At 42.4% G+C, this 23,141-nt stretch overlaps 1 protein-coding gene across 3 annotated transcripts in view; it reads left to right on the forward strand.

Annotated features, from left to right (window-relative positions):
- Positions 1 to 23,141, forward strand: part of LOC145356811 (suppressor of tumorigenicity 7 protein homolog) — a 167,978-nt gene that overhangs the window by 119,724 nt on the left and 25,113 nt on the right. For 2 of the 3 annotated variants that reach the window (XM_080209704.1, XM_080209706.1), the window contains exons 12-13: positions 16,521 to 16,671; positions 22,718 to 22,810. In XM_080209704.1, the coding sequence (XP_080065830.1) occupies positions 16,521 to 16,671; positions 22,718 to 22,810 (244 nt within the window). The remainder of the gene's footprint in view (positions 1 to 16,520; positions 16,672 to 22,717; positions 22,811 to 23,141) is intronic. The other variant, XM_080209705.1, reaches the window with a different exon arrangement.

Below are 23,141 nucleotides of genomic sequence, written 5' to 3' on the forward strand. Positions count from 1 at the left end.
AACCAATGGTAACATGCATTTACATCAGTTACATTTAATGTTAAAATGTGCCATGATGCTTTATAGAAGTGTAAGGAAAGTAGATGTCAAAGCAAAAAAGACAGTAGGAGGGAGAAGTTAGGCCTTAAGGAAAGTCTTAAAGGCAGAGGATGAGATGAGGAGGAGCTAGCAAGGGAATTTTGAAGAGTGAAACTGGGAACCTGGTAAACACCATACCATACAAGGCTATGGACCCTGTTCTGGGTAATGGGATTAGAATAGATAGATGCTTGATGGCTAGTGCGGACACAATGGGCTGAAGGGCCTCTTTCTGTACTGTAAAACTCTGATTCGTTGATACTTAGGGCTCAGACATGCAGATCTTTAAAAGTTTCAAGGCACGTTAATGAGGTTTTTTTTAAAATAAAAGCATGTATAATCCTAGGCAGCAATTAAAATATGTCCAATTGTGGGTACCTGTCTTTGGACAGTATGTCAGAGCAGGGGAGATAGTTGCAGGAGATGTTTACTGAGGTAATACTAAGGTTAGAGACTTTAGTTATCGGGGAAACTGGTTCACTTTTAATTAGAACAGTGGAAGCTGAGATGAGATTATTTCTGAGATATTTAAAATTACGAGGGCTTTTGATGAGACAAATTGGAGAAAACTGGTCTCTGGGAAATACCAAATAAAGGGAGAGGTGAGAAAAATCTACTTACTGTGAGTTAATAGGATATATACAACAGCACAAGAAGCAAGAGCAGAAGTAGACCACCTGACCTGTCAAGTCTACTCTGTTATTCAGTAAAATCGTGGCTAATCTTGGGTTTCAACTCCACTCTCATGCCCATTCCCAATATTTCTTTATTCCCTGAGACACCAAAAATCTGGCTATCCCAACCTGAAATGTATTCAACGATGAAGCATCCACAAGGTGGAGAATTACAAAAATTCACAACCCTTTGAGTGAAGTAATTTTTCATCCTCTTACTGTTACAATTCTCGTCACCCTATTATAGAAAGGATATTATTGAGTGCAGTAAAGTTTTACTAGGATGCTACTGGGACTTGATGGTTTGAGTTATGAGAGGCTAGATAGACTGGGACTTTTTTCTCTGGAGCGTAGGAGGCTTAGGGGTGATATTATAGAGGTCTGTAAAGGAATGAGGGGCATAGACCAGTTAGATAGTCAACATCTTTTCCCAAAGGTAGGGGAGTCTAAAACGTAGGTTTAAGGTGAGAGGGGAGAGATACAAAAGTGTCCAGAGGGGCAATTTTTTTTACGCAGAGGGTGATGAGTGTCTGGAACAAGCTGCCAGAGGCAGTAGTAGAGGTGAGTACAATTTTGTCTTTTAAAAAAATATTTTGAACGGTTACATGGATATGATAGGTATAGAGCGATATGGGTCAAGCACGGGCAATTGGGACTAGCTTAGTGATTAAGGAAAGGGCAGCGTGGACATGTTGGACTGAAGGATGTGTTTCCATGCTGTAAACCTCTAACTCTAATAACCACCCCCTTGTCCTGACACTGTGACCCAATGTTTTAGATTCTCGACCAGCGAAAACGGCCAGTCAGCGTCAACCCTATGAAGTCCCTTCAGAATGTTGTATGTGTCAATGAGATTGTGTCTCGTTTTTCCAAACTTCAGAAAATATAGACCCAATTTAGTCAACCTCTAACCATAGGACAATTCCTCAGGCCGGGGACCAATTTAATGAACCTTGGTATACCATCTCCAATACAACTATATTATTCCTTAAATATGAAGACCAAAACTGCTCACAGACACTAGAACAAAATCCCATTAGCTTTTGAAAGTGAATTGGACAAATATTTAAGAGTGAAAAATTTATATGGTAATGGTGGGAAGAGAAGAGGCAGGAGCAAAGTGGGTTTCTCTTTTAAGAGCCAGTCCAGGTGGAATGGACTGAATGGCCTACTGTGCTGTAATGTAAATTTCCATCACTTGTAAAGTTCTGTTGTGATTAAACATTATTTATAGCATTAGCATAATTATTTAACCCTTAGTTTTGAGAGTTTCTTCAGCAGCTTCCTTATGTGAGATAAATTTGCAGTTACTGCTGTGCACTCGAACTGTTCCTCTGGCGATCTTGCCAATCAGTTTTTGGGAATAACTTCTGTGGAAAAGAAAAGAATGAATGCAGCTCGACATTTCCAGAGAGTTGCTCAGTAACTTAGCAGCAAAATACCCATTGCTGCAACTGTTTTGGATGAAAAGGATTTTATTCTCCACGTGGTTACAAGGTGCTTAGTTAATCCAGCTGTGAAACTGTTTGGGAAAAGCAGTGCTGCTTTCATGATACTGCTTGGAGGCAAGCATTCATTTCAGCAAGTTTTTTTTCTTGTATTCGTTGTGAGTCACAAATCCCCTGCACGATGTGCCTTATTTCTGGAGTGGGTGGAGTAATCCGCTGCGTGGTGGTCACAGCAGGAGCTAGGGCTCAACATCAATAGGGTTGCCAGCACCTGTGCCTCAGATTAAGCTGGGCTCTGCCCCTCCTCACCTAGTGCACTGACCAACAGCAAATTGATAGTCTGAAGAGAATTATTTGATCTTTATCCATCCAGCCGTTAATAGCTTCCAGCTTTAGTGTGTGCTACACAGGCAAACTCCTAACCATCCATCAGCCTTAAAGTTACACCACGCAAAAAGCCAGCATGATTAATCTTCAGGATTTTCATTAAACAATTCTGCCTCGTGTAATATTCCGTTTAGTTACTTTTGTGCAGTGCAAGTATTAGGTAAAACATGGGCACTGCCTGAACACATCACGAAAGATTTAATTTTACAAGCCTTTGGATCTCTGTTTGACTCTCTGGTTTTGCAAGTAAGATGTCCCACAGTAAAACAAAGTAGAATTATTTGCAGGCCATTAAAGCATTGTTTGCAGCTCAAAATATGAACCGAACATTTTCTACAACAGTTTATCTTATAAAGTTTATTCATTATTGTCACAAGCAGGCTTACGATAACACTGCAATGAAGTTGCTGTGAAAATCCCCTAGTCGCCACACTCTGGGTACACTGGCCAATACACCTAACTAGTATGTTTTTTGGACTGTGGGAGGAAACCGGAGCACCCGGAGGAAACCCACGCAGACATGGGGAGAATGTGCAAACTCTGCATGGATAGTGACCCAAGCCGGTAATTGAACCCAGGTTCAATGAGGGGCACCTTGACAAATGTGTGAATAGGATGGGAATAGACGGATATGGTACCTAGAAGGGTAGGGGGTTTTAGTTCAGTCAGGCAGCATGGTCGGTGCAGGCTTGGAGGGCCAAAGGGCCTGTTCCTGTGCTGTAATTTTCTTTGTTCTTTTGATCAGGACCACACTGCCCAAAAATGTGGTGGATACAAATTCAGTACTAACTTTTAAAGGAGAAATGGATAACTACTTGAAAGGGAGAAAATTTACAGGGCTATATTAAAGAATGGGCTGGAATAGTTTGTTGTGAACCAGTACCTACATGATAGGCAGAATGGACTCCTAGTGAGCTGTAAATTTCTGTGATTTGAGCCTCATTCTTAGGGGGTTACAGATTGAGGGATGACGCATTCTGTTTGTGTTGTCCACGCTGGCAACAAGTAAAAACGGAAAAACAAGAATGCTGCTTAACTGTGCCCAAGGAGGGAAAAATTCTCCAGGGTTACTATTGTTCCTCTGTCAGCAGCTGGATTAAGAGCAGTCTAGCTGGGGGCTTTAATGTGGCTGCAGGAAGGTGTCACGAGCTGGAGCTTACGACTAGGGGGATCCAGGGGTGGGGGAGAAATGGAAGCCTGCCTTATTGCAAGGAGAGGGAAAGGAAAGTTTGCAGTAGTTAAACCTAACTTTTCTGCTTATTCTGTGACATCTTGTTATGGGTTGATCTTTTTAAAAAAAGAAACATTTGGTTCGAAATCTGCATTGTAGAGTTCACACAGATTTTGACCATCGTTGATTTCAAACAGCAAGCCAACAGATTGCACAAACTACAGTCCAATTTTTGAGTCATGGCTGTAATTTCTGCATTAAAACCACACCTGATTCTAATTCACTTGGAGAGATTTAAAGGGTCCCTTTTCCCAGAAGCTCCCGTGGCTTCGTAAGAATATCAAGCCAAGTAGAAAGCACAAAATCCACACTTATAAAACTCAATCCTTGCCCAATTTCTTTGGATATTAATTTTTTAGACAGTTTTTTACACTTTGGGAGAACATGTGTGAGTGTAGAATTGTGCACGAACTGGAGTAGTTTTGATCTGTGTATTGAGAATATGTTTGCTGACTTTTGTACAGTGGACCTTCAAAGCTGATGGATCATAGGCCCTTGTCTCTGTGGCGAACCAAAGCTGGAAGCTATTAGTGACTAGATGGATAAAGATCAAATAATTCTCTTTAGGCTGTCAATTTGCTGCTGGGCATTGCACAAGTATTGATTGCTTTATAGTTGATTGTTGAGGGTGCTTTGATCTTTGATCTGGCTTTCAAAAACCTCAACAATTGCATAAAATTTGAATACATTGTAATCAGAAGGTCGCGTAGGAGGTGCTAAATGTGAGGAGTTTCAAGTGTTCCTACTTTATTTTTCTGCAGCTTTGGGAGAAAGTAAAAAGGATATTTATTTTCCAGTGTTCTCACGCCTTTCTTTATCTGGACAGTTGGGTTTCTGCTTGGGTCTGTGAAAGTGACCATCTCTTATGGAAGCAGGGGTGAGCCCTGATCAACTGAGAGAGAAGCCAGTACAGCCCAACCATTTTCCTATCCATTTTTTGGAATGTGGGCAGTGGCTGCCTGATGCTAGTGGCATTACTTTGGTGTCAGTTCAGAGAGGAGTTAAAAGTGTGGGACTGGAGTCGTACATAGGTCAGATTGGGTAAGGATGGTAGAGCTCCTTCGGTAAGGGAAGGCAGTGAAACAGTTGCAAAAGAGGCCCTTTGGCCCATCAAGTCTGCACTGAACACAGTCCCACCCAGGTCCTACCCCCATATCCCTACGTATTATACCCACTAATCCCTCTAACCTACACAACCCTGGACACTGAGAGGCAATTTCTTAGCATGGCCAATCAACCTAACCCGCACATCTTTGGACTGTGGGAGGAAACCCACACAGACACGAGGAGAATGTGCAAACTCCACACAGACAGTGACCCGAGCCGAGAATTGAACCCAGGATCCTGGAGCTGTGAAGCAGAAGTGGTCACCACTGTGCTACCATGCTGCCCAATTTAAGCTAATAATAACAAATTCTTAGACTGCCGTGATAGGATCATTTTCTCTGGATTACTAGTCCAGTCACGTAACCACAACACTATGTCGTCAGTGACCGCCCAGATGGTCATGAGGTAGTAATCAAGGGATGGTTGTTTTGGCTGGTTATTCACCTCCTGTTTCCCAAACCCAGAGGTGTAGTGGTCATTTTCAGCATCCCAATTGTTTTTCAGACTGAGCTTAGCTGCGAATTAAACTCCAAACCTACCTGTTTCTTTATCTCTCAGAAACACACCTTAAGCTGCAGTTCCCTGCTGAGCCACTGCTTTTTTGGGGGGGAGTCTTGAACTTTTAACAGTTTCTTCAGAGCTCCTGAGGTTCAAGATCATTTTCTGCTGACTTTTGATAGGGAAAAGGAACCTTTTGCAGAGGATAAAGACCACTCTCGTTGTTACACGGACACTTGCAATGTGCAACCCTCTGTGCATTAGTGGATCCTCGCAGAGTGTACCTGTCAGTATCTACTGTTCAAGAAACCCTCACAGTGGACCCATCAGTCTGTACTGTTAGGATAATCCTTGCAGAGTTTGTTTTACTGGCTGAGGGGATTTGACATATTCAGGAGTGTTTGGAGAGAAGCATTAACATGGAGAGTGCTGGGAATAGCTGATGGATTGTCTGTATTACTCAAACTCTCTTGAATAGTTCTGCCTTTTTTTTGGACCCTAATCAACTGATCTGAGGCTGGTTTACAGCATTTCATGTTTTTATTTCAGATTTACTGCATCCGTACTCCCTTCTGAAATAATTCATGAATGTATTATTCTCCTTATTAAGCTGCCTTGTTTTGTCTTGAAGAATTATAGAAATTAAAACACAGAAAGAGGCTATACAGAGTTTTTTCTGTTCCCCATGAGGCTTGTAGCTAAAGTGAGCTGCTGTAACTTGAAAGCAATGATCAGGGCCTTCACTGACTTTATGAAATATTTACTAGTTGAGGAAAATGCATTCCATTATTAGTGTCTTATGCAAGCTTTCCTTTTATACTGTAATGTGCACTTTCTATTCATGTGGATGCAATACAATAGCAGTTTTTGAAAAATTAACATCCATTAGAACTTTGTTCCAAAGCCTTCTGTTGTTTTTCCCTCTTTTCCCATGTTTTTTTTTCTAGCCTTTTCCTCTTCTTGCCTGTTGGGGATTTTCTGGGCACCAACGAGAGTGGCACGGTGGTTAGCACTGCTGCCTTACAGCTCCAGGGAACTGGGTTTGACTCCTGGCTTGGGTCACTGTCTATGTGGAATTTGCACATTTTGCCCGTGTCTGCATGGGTTTCCTCCCACATCTGAAGGATGTGCTGCTTAGGTGCATTGATCTGAACAAGCACCCAAGTGTGGCAACTAGGGGGCTTTCATCGTAACTTCATTACAGTGCTAATGTGAGCCTTACTTGTGATTAATAAATAAACTTTAGTCCTTTGATTATAAAGAATCTACTGCACAGAAGCTGGCCGTTCAGCCTATCTGGTCTATGCCTGTATTTATGCTTCACATGAGCCCATCACTCTTCACCCAAACCATATCAGTACATTTCTCCATTCTTTCCTTCCTTGTGCTTAGCTAGCTTCCCCTTCGATGCATCTGTGCTATTTGTCACTATTATCTGTCATGCTAGTACTTTCCACCATTGAATTCTCCGTTGGATTGATTAGTGACTATTATCTGTTTATGAACTCCAGTTTTAGTCTTTCCCACAAGTGGAAACATTTCTTTACAGCAAAACTTTTGATAATCTTGAAGTTCTCTGTCAAGTCACCCCTCAACCTTCTCTTTGCAGAGAAGAGAGCACCAGCCTGATTACTGTTTCCTTATGGGTGTATTGTTGGTGTCATCCTTGTGAATCTTTTTTGTTTCCATCTTCTTGCACATCCTTTATATAATAGAGTGCCTCAGCTGGCTATTGGTGTCTTACTCCTTATCACAATTCCGTGTAATGAATCTGTGCTAGTGAATCCTTCCAAGTTTGCGGTAATGGGTGCTTGTACTCTGTGACTGATAAAATTGATCCAAGCCGGTATTTCAGTGGATAGGAAAATTGGACGCTACTGATTAGGGCAAGAGTTTGTTTCGTGCTACTGTTAAATACCAGTTTCATGACAGATCTTTTATCCATTGCACATTAAAAGGGGTACAGTGAGGGGACAAGGAATAGGAAACACTACTTCTCACATCAATGGAAGAACCTAACTCGTTGACAGAATATCTCACCCAGTTTTCCCTCAGAGTTGTTTTTCCTTTTTTTTGTCCCTCCTAAACTATTTGTCTGTTTATCACTGACTTTTCAAGGATGTGAAAATAACACTGTATGTAGGAGGTCAAGAGAAGTGGCCTTCTGGAGCCCCATTTAGTGGCTTTAGCCATCTGTGGTAATAAGGTATAAAATAATGGAAGCATCAGCCTTGAGAGTTGGAGTGTGGATTTGAGTGTCTCTAATCTTTAGCAAATACAGCTGTTTCATTAAGTAGATATGAATGACTGTAACCTTGAGGGGTCTGTGTTTATCCCAGTGTTGTACTGTGTGCGCTCGTCTCTCTCAATTACATTGTAAGCAGAGGAAGCTAATTGCAGAGCGAAATCACAGTGTGCATGATTGATCAAGCACTGCACATCTTTAGCCAAAGGCAGGCTCAGACAGAGTGTCCCACCTCCCTTCACCTTTAGGGTTAAAAGAGCTTATATGAGAGAGGAGTTTAAACTTTTTATATGAAGAAAATAGTTCTTGCATATATATAAACGCACAACATTTTTTAAGTGTTTCCAGTTGGAAATCCATTTGTCATGTGATCTCGGCGAATTTGTTTTTGCTTCTGATTAAATCAGTCACTGTAAAATTGACATTCTTGTAGCGTTAATAATTCAGGGATTGAAGTACATTTTTTCCTATGAAAGAACTCTTGAGCGAGAACTAATATTTGAAAAAAAAGTCCCAGAATCATCTCACCCGGGTGCTTTATTTTCTTTTTGCACAATTGCACCTAATTAACCAAATGTATGAGTTTTCTTTGGCTTCTGTTCTCAAGAAAATGGCATAATACAGTCAAAGCCACAAGCACTGGAGAGCAGGTGAGGAGTCAGACCAGAGGTCAGGCATTCAGGCGAGCTTTCCCACAACAACTTAATGTCCGCCAGTGATCCTTGCTCTGTAAAACAGACTGAAGGGGGATTAGCCAGGATTAGCGTCAGTATTAGCCACCAGAGTGTAGGTCTTAATGCTCCAAGGGAACCTACTGAGGCAGTAAATCTACTTTATCTAAAGGGGGTCTAAGAAACCTTGAGTGCATTCCTTCAGAAAATGAATCTGAAAACTTCTCAGTGTGAAAAACGGATTAGTAAATAATCCTATCGTTTGTGACATTTCCCAAAACAAGACATATTGCTCGGAGCTGCTCTGTCTGTTCCCTCTGCCTTCCTCCTTTCCCCAGAGCGATTATTTGACAAAAATGTGTTCAGGTGACATCCCTCTAATTCAACCCAGTTTCTAGATATTCAGAGCTGGTGTCAAAAAATGTTGCAAATTGAAACAGCTTTACATAGATGTATATTATAATAGTTCAGAATAATTGGTCTTGAAATCCCTCTTTGGCCATCTTGTGTGGCTACTATCCTTTTGTGGAGATTGCAACAATGACTTAAGCACTGTGGTTCCTTGGATGCCATGTGTGCTATAGACTGAGGTTTCCTCTGTGATAGGGAGCATGGTGGTTAGCGCTGTTGCCTCACAGTGCCAGGGACCCAGGTGACTGTGTGGAGTTTGCATGTTCTCGCCATGTCTGTGTGAGTTCTTTTCCTGATGCTCCGGTTTTCTCCCACAGTCCAAAGATGTGCATGTTTGGTTGGATCGGCCATGCTAAATTGCTGTCTCAAGATGTGTAGGTTAGGGGATTAATTGGCTAAATATGTGGGAATATGGGGATAGGGCAGTGGGGATGGGCCTGGGTAAGATCTTCCGTCGGAGAGTCAGTGCCGATACGATGGGCTGAATGGCCTCCTTCAGCACTGTGGGGATTCTATGATGATGAGCTGTTGAATTCCCGCCCTCACATCTCCTCCTTTAAAACCTATTTCTTTAACAACTTGTCCCAATATCTCCAATGTAGAAAGTATGGAAGAGAAGCAGGTGTAGGCTAAAAGCCTATTGACCCTGCATTGTCACTCAAGATCATGATTGAATTCCACTTTAGCATTGACAAGCCTTACATAGGACCTTTTTAATGGAGTTAAAATTGCAGCTTTAACTTAGATAAACGTCCCATGAAGCTTCATCAAAACGTGATGAAACAATGATGACTTCAATAGTCCAGAGAACGCTAGTTCTGAGAAAAATAACCAAATAAATCTAGATGCAAAAAGCTGGGCTCAACATAAATGGCCTCAGAGCTGTTGGATAGCTGCAAAAGCCCAATTGGTTCATTAACAGAAAGGAAACCTACCGTTCCTACCCTATCGTCTGAATGGTAGCTGACTCCAGTATTAAAACTGCTGTGAAGATTCGTAAGATGACATAATTCAAGGAGCATGGGAGGCGATGGCCTGGTGGTATTGTCACTAGACTATTAATCCAGAAACTCGGCTGATGTCCTGGGGACCCGGGTTCGATTCCCACCACGGCAAATGGTGAAATTGGAATTCAATAAAAAAAAATCTGGAATTAAGAATCTTCCACGAAACCATTGTTGGAAAAAGCCATCTGGTTCACTAGTGCCCTTTGGGGAAGGAAATCTGCCGTCCTTACCCGATCTGGCCTACATGTGACTCCACAGCCACAGCAACGTGGCCTCGGGCAACAAGGGATGGCAATAAATGCTGGCCAGCCAGAAACGCCCATGTCCCATGAATGAATTAAAAAAAGGCCCAGGGAAGACTTTTTTGGAACAACGTTGGTAAACAGCCATGGGGACAAAATTCGCACCTCAGTACGCCAACATCTTCACGCACAGGCTCAAACAAGACTTCTTCACCACACAGGACCTTCAACCGATGCTATACACTGGATACATTGATGACATTTTCTTCCTTTGGATTCGTGGTGAACAATCACTGAAACAACTATATGATGATATCAACAAGTTCCATCTCACCATCAGGCTCACCATGGACTCCTTTCCGGAATCGGTTGCATTCTTGGACACATGCATCTCCATTAAGGACGGTCACCTCAGCAACTCTCTGTACCACAAGCCCACAGATAACCTCATGATGTTCCACTTGTCTAGCTTCCACCCTAAACACATTAAAGAAGCCATTTCCTACGGACAAGCCCTACGTATGCACAGGATTGCTCAGATGAGGAGGATCGCAACAGACACCTCCAGACGCTGAAAGATGCCCTCATAAGAACAGGATATGGTGCTCAGCTCATCGACAGTTCCGATGCATCGCAGTGAAAAACTGCACCAACCTCCTCAGAAGACAAACAAGGGACACGGTGGACAGAGTACCCGTCGTCGTCCAGTACTTCCCCGGAGCGGAGAAGCTACGACATCTTCTTTGGAATCTTCAACATGCCATTGATGAAGATGAACGTCTCGCCAAGGCCATCCCCAGACCCCCACTTCTTGCCTTCAAACAACCACACAACCTCAAACAGACCAATGTCCGCAGCAAACTACCCAGCTTCAGGAGAACAGTGACCATGACACCACCTCTGCAACCTCTGCAAGACATGCGGGTCATCGACACGGATGCCATCATCTCACGTGAGAACACCATCCACCAGGTACATGGTTACATACTCTTGCAACTCGGCCAACATTGTCTACCTGAAATGTTATGGGAAAGGATGTCCTGAGGCATGGTACATTGCAGATGCTACAACAACGGATGAATGAACACCGCTCGACAATCACCAAACAAGACTGTTCTCTTCCTGTTGGCGAACACTTCAGCAGTCATGGGCATTTGGCCTTTGATCTTCAGGTAAGTGTTCTCCAAGGCGGCCTTCACAACACATGACAATGCAGAGTCACTGAGCAGAGACTGATAGCCAAGTTCCACTCACATGAGGACAACCTCAACCGGGATCTTGGGTTCATGTCACATTATCTGTAACCCCTATGACTTACCTGGGCTTGCAGCATCTCACTTGCTGTCCTGTCTGGAGACAATACACATCTCTTTAACCTATGCTTACTGCCACCTCCACTCACGCTGTCTGCACCTTTAAGACTTGATTAGCTGTAAAGACTTGCATTCTAATCAGTATTCTGCAAACTGCGTATGCCTTTATATGCCCTATTTGTGATCAGTACTCCCCACTCACCTGACGAAGGAGCAGAGCCCTGAAAGCTAGTGGCATTTGCTACCAAATAAACCTGCTGGACTTTAACTTGGTGTTGTGAGACTTCTTAATAGGTAATAAATGCCAGTGTTGTCAATGTTGCACACAGCCTGAGAATGAATGGGGAAAAAGCTTGTTGTTGACCTCTGCTCATTGATTTGGAACGTGTGGGTAGTGAAGAAGTTTCCCTCATTCATGTTTCTAACATGCCCATTTCTGTCAAAACTTGTGTGTAATTGATGTTCTTTAAAGATAAAAGGGTCCTTTGTGTGGTGGAAGAATTCAGTTGAATCTCCTTTGCTAGTTTCCGCTCTGAGTGAGAGGGTGGTCAGCATATGCACTGAGACCTCTTGCCTGTGCCCCTTTTGAGTGGGACTTGTGTGAAGTTACTGAGGACTGAACCTGTGCATCATTACTGAGAGTAACGCCTCTGTGAAATCCACATGAGTCAAGGCAGGTCAGAGGTGACTGAGAGAGTAGTGAGGTTGTGAGCCTAGTGACAATGTAAGAGAAGACTTGAAAGGTGTCTTGAAAATTACGCAAGAACTTGTTTGGGTGGAGAAACTGTTTTCATCTGTGGTTGAATGCAAAAAGGGGAGGGTGCGTAAATAAAAATGAATTGCTAATAGATCAGTCAGAATAGATCAAATCATTCAGGGGTGAGTGGTGAGAGTATGGGATTCATTGCCAGTTGGAGTGGTTGAAACAGATAGAATCCATAGAAGCACTACAGTGCAAAAGGAGGCCATTCAGCCCATTGAGTCTGCACCAACCACAATCTAACCCAGGCACTGTCTCATAACCCTACTTATTTACCCTACTAACTCCCTGACACTAAGGGGCAACTTAGAATGGCCAATCAACCTAACCCGCACATCGTTGGAGTCTGAGAGGGAACTGAAGCACTCAAAGGAAATCCACACAGACACAGGGAAAATGTCCATGTGGAGTTTGCACAGTGACGCAAGCCGGGAATTGAATCCAGGTCCCTGGCACAGTGAGGCAGCAGCACTAACCACTGTGCCACTATAATTTTGATGTTGATGCAATTTAGAGGATGCTTGATGCATTTTCGGAGGATACGGGGCAAAGTGGGTGGAGGCTCATATGGGCATTAACACCAATATAACCCAGTTAGGTTGAAGGGCCTGTTTCTGTGCTGTACTTTCTGTACTTATAATCTAATAATGAATTGTATGCAGACAGCAAAATAATCTCTGCCAATAATGCCCTCCTACCCTGGTCCTCTGGTTTTGAAGCCAGTATTGTACCAGATAGTGCTGCATATGTCTTATAACTTCAGTTTTGGCCTCCAATAAAGGGTGTCAAAGCATCTTTGAGTCTCTCTTCCTTCTGCACAGAAGTTGGACACCTTTTAATGAACCATAGTTGCTGAAGCATAATATTAAGCCTCTGCTGTACATGGTGATTCTAGCATACCACTAAATCTTTGTGCCTTCAACAACCTCTATAGTGGAATTGATGTGATGGTCATCTTTCCTATAGGCAGGCATCCTTTGTTACATTCTAATGAATGGCACCTAACATAATAGCAAAATATTGTCCAACTTTACTCAGTTGTCAGAAGGTTGTGGATTCCAGCCACAGAGATTTGAGGTTATGATCCAGACTGATTTTTCAATGCAGAAAAGAGGGAATGCTACACTCAGAGGTGCTGTCTTTTGGATTTTCCCATAAGGGGTGGCATTGGCCTGGTGGTATTATCGCTAGCTTGTGAATCCAGAAACTCAGCTAACATTCTGGGCACCCAGGTTTGAATCCTGCCACGGCAGATGGTGGAATTTGAATTCAATAAAAAATATCTGGAATTAAGAATCTACCGATAACCATGAAACCATTAGAACATAGAACATTACAGCGCAGTACAGGCCCTTCGGCCCTCGATGTTGCGCCGACCAGTGGAACCAATCTAATGACTCTCTAACCTGAACTATTCCATTGTTGATTATCAGAAAAATCCATCTGGTTCACTGATGTTCTTTAAGGAAGGAAATCTGCAGTCCTTACCAGTCTGGCCTACATGTGACTCCAGAGCCAGGACAATGTCGTTGACTCTTAACTGCCCTCCAAAGGGCAGGTAGGGTTGGGCAATTAATGCTGGCCAACCAGCAATGCCTATGTCTCACGAATGAATAAAAAGAAGTACTGTTTGAGGCAACATAGAGGAGTTCTCAATGTCCTGGTCAACATTTATGCAACTTAATTGAGGCCAATTATTTTCTTATTTGATTTCATTGCTTTTAGCGAAGCTTTTCTGTGAGAAGATTAGCTTTTGTGTGTCCTATATTACAACAGATACTGAAGTTGAAAAGTTGTTAATTGGCTAATTAGCAACCTTAGTGCTTTGGAATATTTCAAAGGTGTGCATAATACTCTGTAAATACATTTTTACACCCAAGTTATTATCCTTTCATCTTTATAGAAGGTGGCTGATTGACAATATTTTCTGTTCACATTGCATGTTTGCAGCACACTTGGTTTTATTGTTCCCTTTTAGACTGTCACTATTGAAATATGGAACTTTGACATATGACATGCTGGAGACAGCCTATTGCAAGAGAGAAAAGCAGCTTGTTGTTCAAATGAAAACTTGGTTGAGGCATGGGTTAAATCAGAGCTTTTAACTCCAAGGTGGCACAGTGGTTGGTACTGCTGCCTCACAGCGCCAAGGACCCGGGTTCAACTCCGGCTTTGGGTCACTGTGAGGAGCTTCTGCGTTCTCCCCATGTCTGTGTGGGTTTCCTCTGGGTGCTCCGGTTTCCTCCCACTGTCCAAAGAGATTGACCATGCTAAATTGGCCATAGTGTCAGGGGATTAGCAGGGCCTGGGTGGGATTGTGGGCAGTGCAGACTCGATGGGCTGAATGGGCGCCTTCTGCACTGTGAGGTTTCTATGGAAGTCCAAAAATTAAATCATTAGAAGTGTATTATTGTAACTTAAAGCACTGATCTTGTATGTATACAAATAGTGTCAGCTGTGGCTTAGTTGGTAGCACTCTCGCTTCTTGAGTCATAAGGTCTCACTTCAAGACTTCAGCACATAAAAATCAGGGCTGATACCTGTAGAGAACTGAGAGAGTGCTACACTCTCTTTCAGCTAAAACTTTAAACTGAGATCCCATTGGATGTAAAAAAAAATATCCCATGGTACTATTTCAAAGAGAAGGGGAGTCCTTCCCTGCTGACATGGCCAATATTTATCCCACAGTTAATGTCACAAAAACAGATTATTTGGCCATTATTACAAATCTGTTTCTGAGAGCTTGTTGTGTGCAAGTTGCATGCTGTGTTTTCAATAATACAGCAATGGCTACACTTTAGAAGTGGACCATTGACTGGAAAGCACTGAGGTGTCTGGTGGTTGAAGAAGTGCTATATAAGTACAAGCATTTTGTTAAACATTGTAGAATCATAGAACTGTGCAGAAAGAGGCCATTCAGCCCATCGAGTCTGCTCCAACCACAATCCCACCCAGGCCCTACCCCCATATCCCTACATATTTTACCCGCTAATCCCTCTAACCTACGCATCTCAGGACACTAAGGGGCAATTTCAGCATGGCCAATCAACCTAGCACATCTTTGGACTTTGGGAGGAAACCGGAGCACCCAGAAGAAACCCACGTAGACACGAGGAGAATGTGCAAACTCCACACAGACAGTGACCCAAGCTGGGAATCGAACCGAGGTCCCTGGAGCTGTGAAGCAACAGTGCTAACCACTGTGCTACTGTGCCATAGCATACTGTAAGTTACACCCTGCATGACTTAAACTTTACATTCCTATGTAGACATAATTTGTAAAACTCATGAGCCTTGAAGTTTTTGCTTTAGAAATTGGACGCACGTTTACAATCTCTTGGATTTCCTGGGTTGTTTCTATGAATCTGTCCAACTAGCTGATGGGAACTGGAATCATTGTCTATATGTTGGTAAAGGATTCTTGACTTGTCTCCAAAAGTTATAAAATTTGTCAAATTTAGGTTTAACTTTCTAATGTAAATACCATAACTTACAATTGTAAATGCAGCCAACAGAGTCTGTGAATATCAAACTTATTGCTGGGTGTGTGTGCAGCAAGAATCAAATTTACAGATAAAAGCAAATTACTGCGGAGCAGCTTTGACAAAGGGTCATCTGAACTCGAAACATCAGCTCCTTTCTCTCTTTACAGATGCTGCCAGACCTGCTGAGATTTTCCAGCGTTTTCTCTTTTGGTATCAAATTTACAGAATTGTGCAACTATCCATGTCACTGATGTTGTGTTGTCCCATGAGGATGGAGTTAGGAATTATCCTCTGCAAAATGTGGCTCTTGCTGGCAAACCCTAGCCTCTCTAGAGGGTAAAATGTGAGCTAGTAGAACAAAAAAGTGGGTCCATGTTGCCCTGTTGGACTGGAGTAGGCACAGTAAGAAGTCTCACAACACCAGGTTAAAGCCCAACAGGTTTATTTGGAATCATGAGCTTTTGGAGCACTGCTCCTTCATCAGGTGAGTGGCCTGATGAAGGAGCAGCGCTCCGAAAGCTCGTGATTCCAAATAAACCTGTTAGACTTTAACTTGGTGTTGTGAGACTTCTTACTAGGAAACTGGGAAAGAATGGAAGAGGAGGAGGAAGATGATGAGGTAGAGTGAGAGATTCATAAATGGGAGAGGGGATAGGAAGGTTTCATAGCTGAATACATTAATTTCTTACTGAAGGAAAGTTCAGATCATATCAAAGCTACACTATAATTTTACAATATGTGTGGGGATGGGATATGGTCTGAGAAATGAGCAAAAATAAATTTTAATCCTAAACTTTGCTCCCTGCGTTCTGAAGCTATGCTTCTTAACACCAGCCATTTCTAAACAAAAATCTCTCCTGTCCCTATATATTTAAAAATGGATAAACTTTGGTGTTTACTGCTCTGATTTTTTTTTAAACAACTAATCCTTTTTTTTTATCTCTTCCCATTTTTTCCTCACAGTATTTACTAGAAATGAAAAGTTTAATTTTGCCTCCAGAGCACATTCTGAAGCGGGGAGACAGTGAAGCAATAGCATATGCTTTCTTTCACCTTCAACACTGGAAGAGAGTAGAGGGGGCCCTTAACCTATTGCACTGTACGTGGGAAGGCAGTAAGTATCCTTTTGCTGTTCGTGTCAAAGCTCACTAACCTAATTCAAAGCGATTTTCAAGTGATCTTATTTAATTGGATGGTCTGAACACTCCAAGACTCATGCTGTTTTTGTAATGAAGATTAACTGGAATGTGAAGGGTTTCCCTGAGTTCTAAACTTCTGTCTGATGTGATTATTTTCCAGCATGTGATTCTTTATTGGGAGATTTGTTGAGGGGAATGATCTTGATCAAGGCTTTTGAGACCTTTATTTCGTTTTAAAAAAAGCGAACTTACTTTTCATGCCAGCCTTGTTGATTGTTTGCACTTTAATGACAATATTTATGAGGTTGCAATTTATCTGTGGAATTGTATATGTTATCTTTGAACTAGGAACTGAAAATGTAGATACGACCAACGTAGACTCTTCAAAGTTTCTGTATTACAGGAATGTTTAACCCATTGTACCGAGGCCAGTAATAGCTCCAAGTCGAACTTTATCAACATTAGTCCTGCTTTCCATGTTCTATTCACAATCTCTGCACATCATGTATATAATAAGATACTTGATGATCCCAGCCTGCCATTTGAACCCCTGGAGAAGTACACACAACTTCCGGATAAGGCTTTGCTTGGCATTGCAGGGAAGGAGAGGATGGCTGAATGAGGAATATCCTCCTATCCAATGCCCCTCACACTTTATTGATAATATATCTTATTGGTAATGAGGGTGAAAGTATGGGTTGTAGTTATGTTACTGCATTAGTGATTGTACGAATAATCAAAAGTTAAAGTTTATGTATTAGTCACAAGTAAGGCTTATATTAACGCTGCAATGAAGTTACTGTGAAATTCCCTTAGTCGCTCACACTCCAGTGCCTGTTTGGGTCAATGCACCTAACCAGCATACCTTTCAGACTGTGGGAGGAAATCGGAGCACCCAGAAGAAACCCATGCAGACACGGGGAGAATGTGCAAACTCCACACAGACAGGGACCCAAGCTGGGAATCAAACCCGGGTCCCTGGCACTGTGAGGCAGCAATGCTAACCACCGTGCCATCCATAAATCATGAGTTCAAATCTCAACATGGTGCTCAAGAGAATTTTAATTCTGTTATCAAAATCTGGAAATAATGGTATATGGAAAAGTGACAGTGATTGTTATAAAAACCCATCTGGTTTCAGTAATGTCATACAGGAAAAGAAATCTGTCTTTGTTACCCAATCTTGACTATACATGGTTCCAGTCCCACAGCAATCTGGTTGACTCTTAACCATCTGGAATGCGTTAGTATTTAAGAAGAGCCACCAGGTATAAATGCCAGACTTGGAAAGGACCTGAATCAGTGAAAAATAACTAGTTGAAGAAGATCCCCCAGGTTTTCTCCAGACTGCATAACCTCAGCGAGAGAGACCATTCTACTGAACCAAAGGCTTTCTCAGTAACTAAATGAAGGAAATTGTTACCTTAGACACAGAACCCTTAAGGTGCAGAAGGAGGCCGTTAGGCCCATCGAGTGTGCACCAACTGTTCGAAAGGGCATCCCGCCCAGGCCACCCCCCCTCCCTCCACTCCCTATCGTAGTATCCCCATGCATTTACCCCATTAATGCTCTAACCTACACGTCTTGGGACACTGAGGGGCAATTCAGCATGGCCAATCCACCTAAGCTGGACATCTTTGGGCTGTGGGAGGAAACCCATGCAGAGGTGGGGAGAACATGCCAATTCCAGACAGACAGTCACCCAGGATTGAAATTGAACGCAGGTCCCTGGTGCTGAGAGGCAGCAACGTTAACCAGTATGCCACCGTACCACTCTCGATCTTCCTACCTGTTGTAGCATAAAGATATGTATTCATATAGTAACTTAATACATCTCTCAAATGTCTCAAAGTGTATCACATACCATTAATTGCTTTGAAGCCCATTGGTCATTATTATGTAGGTAAACTTAACAGTTATTTAATGCGAGTAAAATCCTACAAATGGCATGAAAGCAAGTGGTGTTGGTGCTTGAGAGAATGATATTGGCCAGGACACTGGGATAACTTTCTGCCCTATTATTGATAAACACAGTAAGAAGTGTCACAACACCAGGTTAAAGTCCAAAAGGTTTATTTGGTAGTAAACACCACTAGCTTTCGGAGCAGTATGTATAAATGCCAGACTTGGAAAGGACCTGAATCAGTGAAAAATAACTAGTTGGAGAAGATCCCCCAGGTTTTCTCCAGACTGCATAACCTCAGCGAGAGAGACTATTCTACTTAACCAAAGGCTTTCTCATTAATTAAATGAAAGACATTGTTACTTTAGACACAGAATCCTTTAAAGTGCAGAAGGAGGCCATTAGGCCCATTGAGTCATTATTTCCCACGCACCTGACGGAAGAGCAACGCTCCGAAAGCTCGTGGCGTTTACTACCAAATAAACCTGTTGGACTTTAACCTGGTGTTGTGAGACTTCTTACTGTGTTTACCCCAGTCCGAAGCCGGCATCTCCACATCATGACTATTATTGATAATGCCATGGGATCCTTTTTCAGATACATGTATAGAACCCAGAATTTGAAAAGAAAGAACTTGTTTTCATAAAAAGTCTTCAATGACCATGAGGAGGTCCCAACACGCTTTATAGCAAATTAAGTCATTTTGCACTGTGACAATGTGGTGAAATGTGTTTGCTAATTTGCACATCGCAAGGTCCTGCTAACAGTAATGAGGAGATGAGCTGTTTAATGATGTTAATTGAAGCATAAATACTGGTCAGACTCCAGAGAGAACACCACAGCTTTACTTTGAATAACTGGTTATACTGGGGTGAAAGCAGACCCCATTATGCACATTTTCTCAGACCGTGACTTATTCAGTCATCGGAAGAGAGTCAATTAGAACAAAGTCCTACTAGATGCAATATTGAATGAATCCTATTTTAACCAATAATGTAATGGCACTGTAGGGTGGGGGAGAGCTGTGATGATAAAAATACCCAAAAACTGCTGTTCACAATCTCTCACCAATCACTCAACCCTCCTCTTTTTTTTGGTAAATAAATCATCACAAACCCCTGTTGCTGTTGGGTCCCATCAGCACCTAAACATTCTTCTACCACTCTTCTTCATATAAACACCCTTCTGTTTCCTTCCTGTACACAAAGCCCAAGGGCACTATAAACACGGGCCTCAGAAATTTGATTACAGGTATTTTCAGCTGGCAGGGTGATGGGAGGGTGGGTAATTGTGTCTTGGGTAGTGAGTTTTTTTAGAATGCAAATTTCATTGCCGTTTCTTCTCAATCTTAATGACTGGTAATGAGGGGCTGTAAAAGCTTGAGGGTTTTCTTTGCAATGGATTAGGTTTATTAGGAGCTGTTTAGTATGTGCTAACAGATGCATTCTGTTGGACATGCATTAGCTGCTGTTTCAGTATATACGCACAAATTGATTGAAATATATTTATGCTCAGTGGAAAAATTAGAGGGTTGTATTTTACGCTCTGCTCTATGACAGGACAATTTTAAGTCCAAGTTTCCCTTTTATCATGAGTAACTACTAAATACTCGCTTAGATTAAATATGTTTCCATAAGTCTCGGTCATTGTATTGTACCAGTCAGTGCATTGGCTGGGTTTAACTTGGGGCATCTAGACTTGGAAAATCAAGCCACTCCTCCATTTACCTTACAACTACAGTATATCTGGAAATACTTCAGTTGATTCCCACGTTGAGCTTCTTGTGTCCAGTCAATGCCAGTTGTAAACCAGACTCTAAAGGGTAAATGTACAGTGAAAAGACTGATCATGGAAAGTACAGGCCAGTCAGTAGCTGAAAGAGAAAGGAAATATGTTGGCTGATTTTGATTTGTGTACAACACTGGCTCCCTTTATCCTAGTGCCTCAAGATTCTATCCACAGGTTTACCCAGAGTGGTTTAGGAAGAGTGTTTCAGGATTTTGGTGCAGCAAGAAAGTTCCAGCCAAGACTGGAGGGAGTCTTGCAATGGAGGTGTTCCTAAGCATCTTTTGCCCTTGTCCTAGTTGATGGAGGGATAGGTTTGAAAGTTGTTGTTAGCTGCATCTAGATGTAGAACTAGAGTTAACACATCAGGCAAGAAGAAGGGAAGTTTATGTAGATTTTGCACAGTTTATGTCCATTAATTGGTGAACTCATTTAGTAAATTAGGGTATTAGTGTTAGGGAATGGCATGGTTTCCCTATTTATATTGCCTCAAGCATCATCAGGCAAGAACAACTCAACCTGATGGGATTCAGTTTGGTTGGTGCTTTCATTCTTTAGGTATAAAGAATGTACATTTAGGTGGATGTTGAAGAAACCAGACCATAATTTAAGAAGGAGAGCAGTAGTTATCCTGTTCTTGCTATAATCCTTTCCTCAGCCAGTGCCACCCAAAAAAAGATTGTGAAATCATGCTGTGTGCAAAAGTAATGGACTGTGAAGTCCATTAGGGCAGCATGGTGGCACAGTGGTTAGCACTGCCGCCTCACTGCTGCCAGGTTCAATTCCGGCCTCGGGTGACTGTGTGGAGTTTGTGCGTTCTCCTCATGTCTGCGTGAGATTCCTTCGGGTCCCCTGGTTTTCTCCCACAGTGCAAAGATGTGCAGGTGGATTCTCTGTATTAAATTGACCCTTAGTGTTAGGGACATTAGCAGAGTGAATACGGGTTATGGGGATGGGGATAGGGTTTGGGTGGGATTGTTGTCGGTGCAGGCTCGATGGGCCAAATGGCCTCCTGCTGCACTTGTAGGGATTCTATGATTTCTAAGTACAGTGATTGTTATGTGGACATTGTAGTTCTTTGTATGTGAATTACTTTGAAATGTTTGTGAGAGGTATGGAAATGTGATTTTAAGAGCATTTGTAGTAGGTACTGCGATCACGCTGGCTTCCCCTTGCCTACTTATCCATCTCGACCTGTCTGAAATAGCTGACTCCCTGTATGTAATTATGAGCACTGACTCATAATGCTCCTTGCTTTGCTGCATCTGAATGTGCATTTAAGTTCCGGATGAAGTCTAGCAGTTTCCCAGGGCTAAGGGGGAAATGCTAAAGTGAACCCTCATCTTGCTACAGTGTAAAGTGTGTTGGTGCCTCCACTATGTGATGCTTGGGGTGTAAAAGCCAGTGTTGGGCTGCAGCTACGAGTTCTCCCAGTATTCACAATGTGGAGATGCAGGTGGAGTTTGGATATTTAGATCTGCATGCAAAGTTTTGAAGAAGTGAATCAGATCTTCGTGCCTGAATGGGCTGTGATTGATCAATTATCATGAAATTGGGGAATTGGATATCACATTTCTTTCTCATTCAGTTTTTTCGTCTGTAAAGTATGTTTGTGTCTTTGCATGCCTATGCTTTGAACACTCTCTCTCTGTTCTTCAAATCTGGTTGCTTTTCTCCAGTTTTCCCTCCTCCCTCTCTCACTCTCTCTCTGTCTCCTGTTCTTCTGGGACTTGAAGTCCCATAAATGCCTGAGGCTGGCTGCGACAGGAGGGAGAGATGCACGTGGGCCCATTGTTCCCTTGCTGCAAGAACCAGCATCACATGCTGTCTGATTTGTTACCTTTCGTTCTGTGCTCTCAGATGCATGTTTTCTGCTAATGGGGTTTCTCTTGAATCAGCTATTTGGTGGGCTGTTAGAAAACATGGAAGTCAGGAACGCAGGCAGAGGTTTGGGCACCCTCGATATGGAGCACAGGAAATTGGGTTAAGTTAAAACATAGGAGCTGCACAACAGTGCAACACGATTTGAGAAATGATGAGAGAATTAACATGCACACTAGCTGATTTTGCTGATGTGATTAGCTCCATATTTCACCAGGTTATGTAGACTCTTGAAGTTTAGCTATTCTTCGACACACGTGGCACATATCAAGCTTACCTTGTCTGAGGGTCAGTCATTTAAAGCCAGAACCATTTATTTTGCTATAATTGCTAATACCCAGATCTCACAAGGAGAGAATCATTCACTCTAGAGACTGCTGCATTGCTGGAACATCTGTGGTTTATTACAGTGAATGTTGTGTATCTTATCTGTGTTACTGTTCTACTTTCAGCTTTTCGAATGATCCCATATCCCTTGGAGAAAGGTCATCTTTTCTATCCATATCCCAGCTGCACTGAAACAGCAGACCGAGAGTTACTGCCATGTACGTTCCATGATCCAACCTTTTATTCCTTGATTAAAAAATGTGGCTTTTCTCTACCATTAAATGAGACCTTAAATGAAGTTTAAAAGAAGTAACTGTCATGTTTTAATAAATTAGTAGAATGCATTATATTCCTGCTCCACCTGCCCCCACCTCGACCTCAGTGCTGCTGTAACCTGATCCATGCTTTTATGATCGCAAGGTTAACCTATCAAATCTTTCCCAACCACATCCCATTCTCTGCAAGCTGCAACTCATCCAAATGCTGCCATCTCTTCTCATGTATGCAATACCACTCTTTTCCCCCACTGCCCATCCCTGCAGAACGTAC

Source organism: Carcharhinus amblyrhynchos, chromosome 22 (assembly GCF_965287045.1).
Source record: "Carcharhinus amblyrhynchos chromosome 22, sCarAmb.v2.hapA, whole genome shotgun sequence".
NCBI classification, from domain to species: domain Eukaryota; kingdom Metazoa; phylum Chordata; class Chondrichthyes; order Carcharhiniformes; family Carcharhinidae; genus Carcharhinus; species Carcharhinus amblyrhynchos.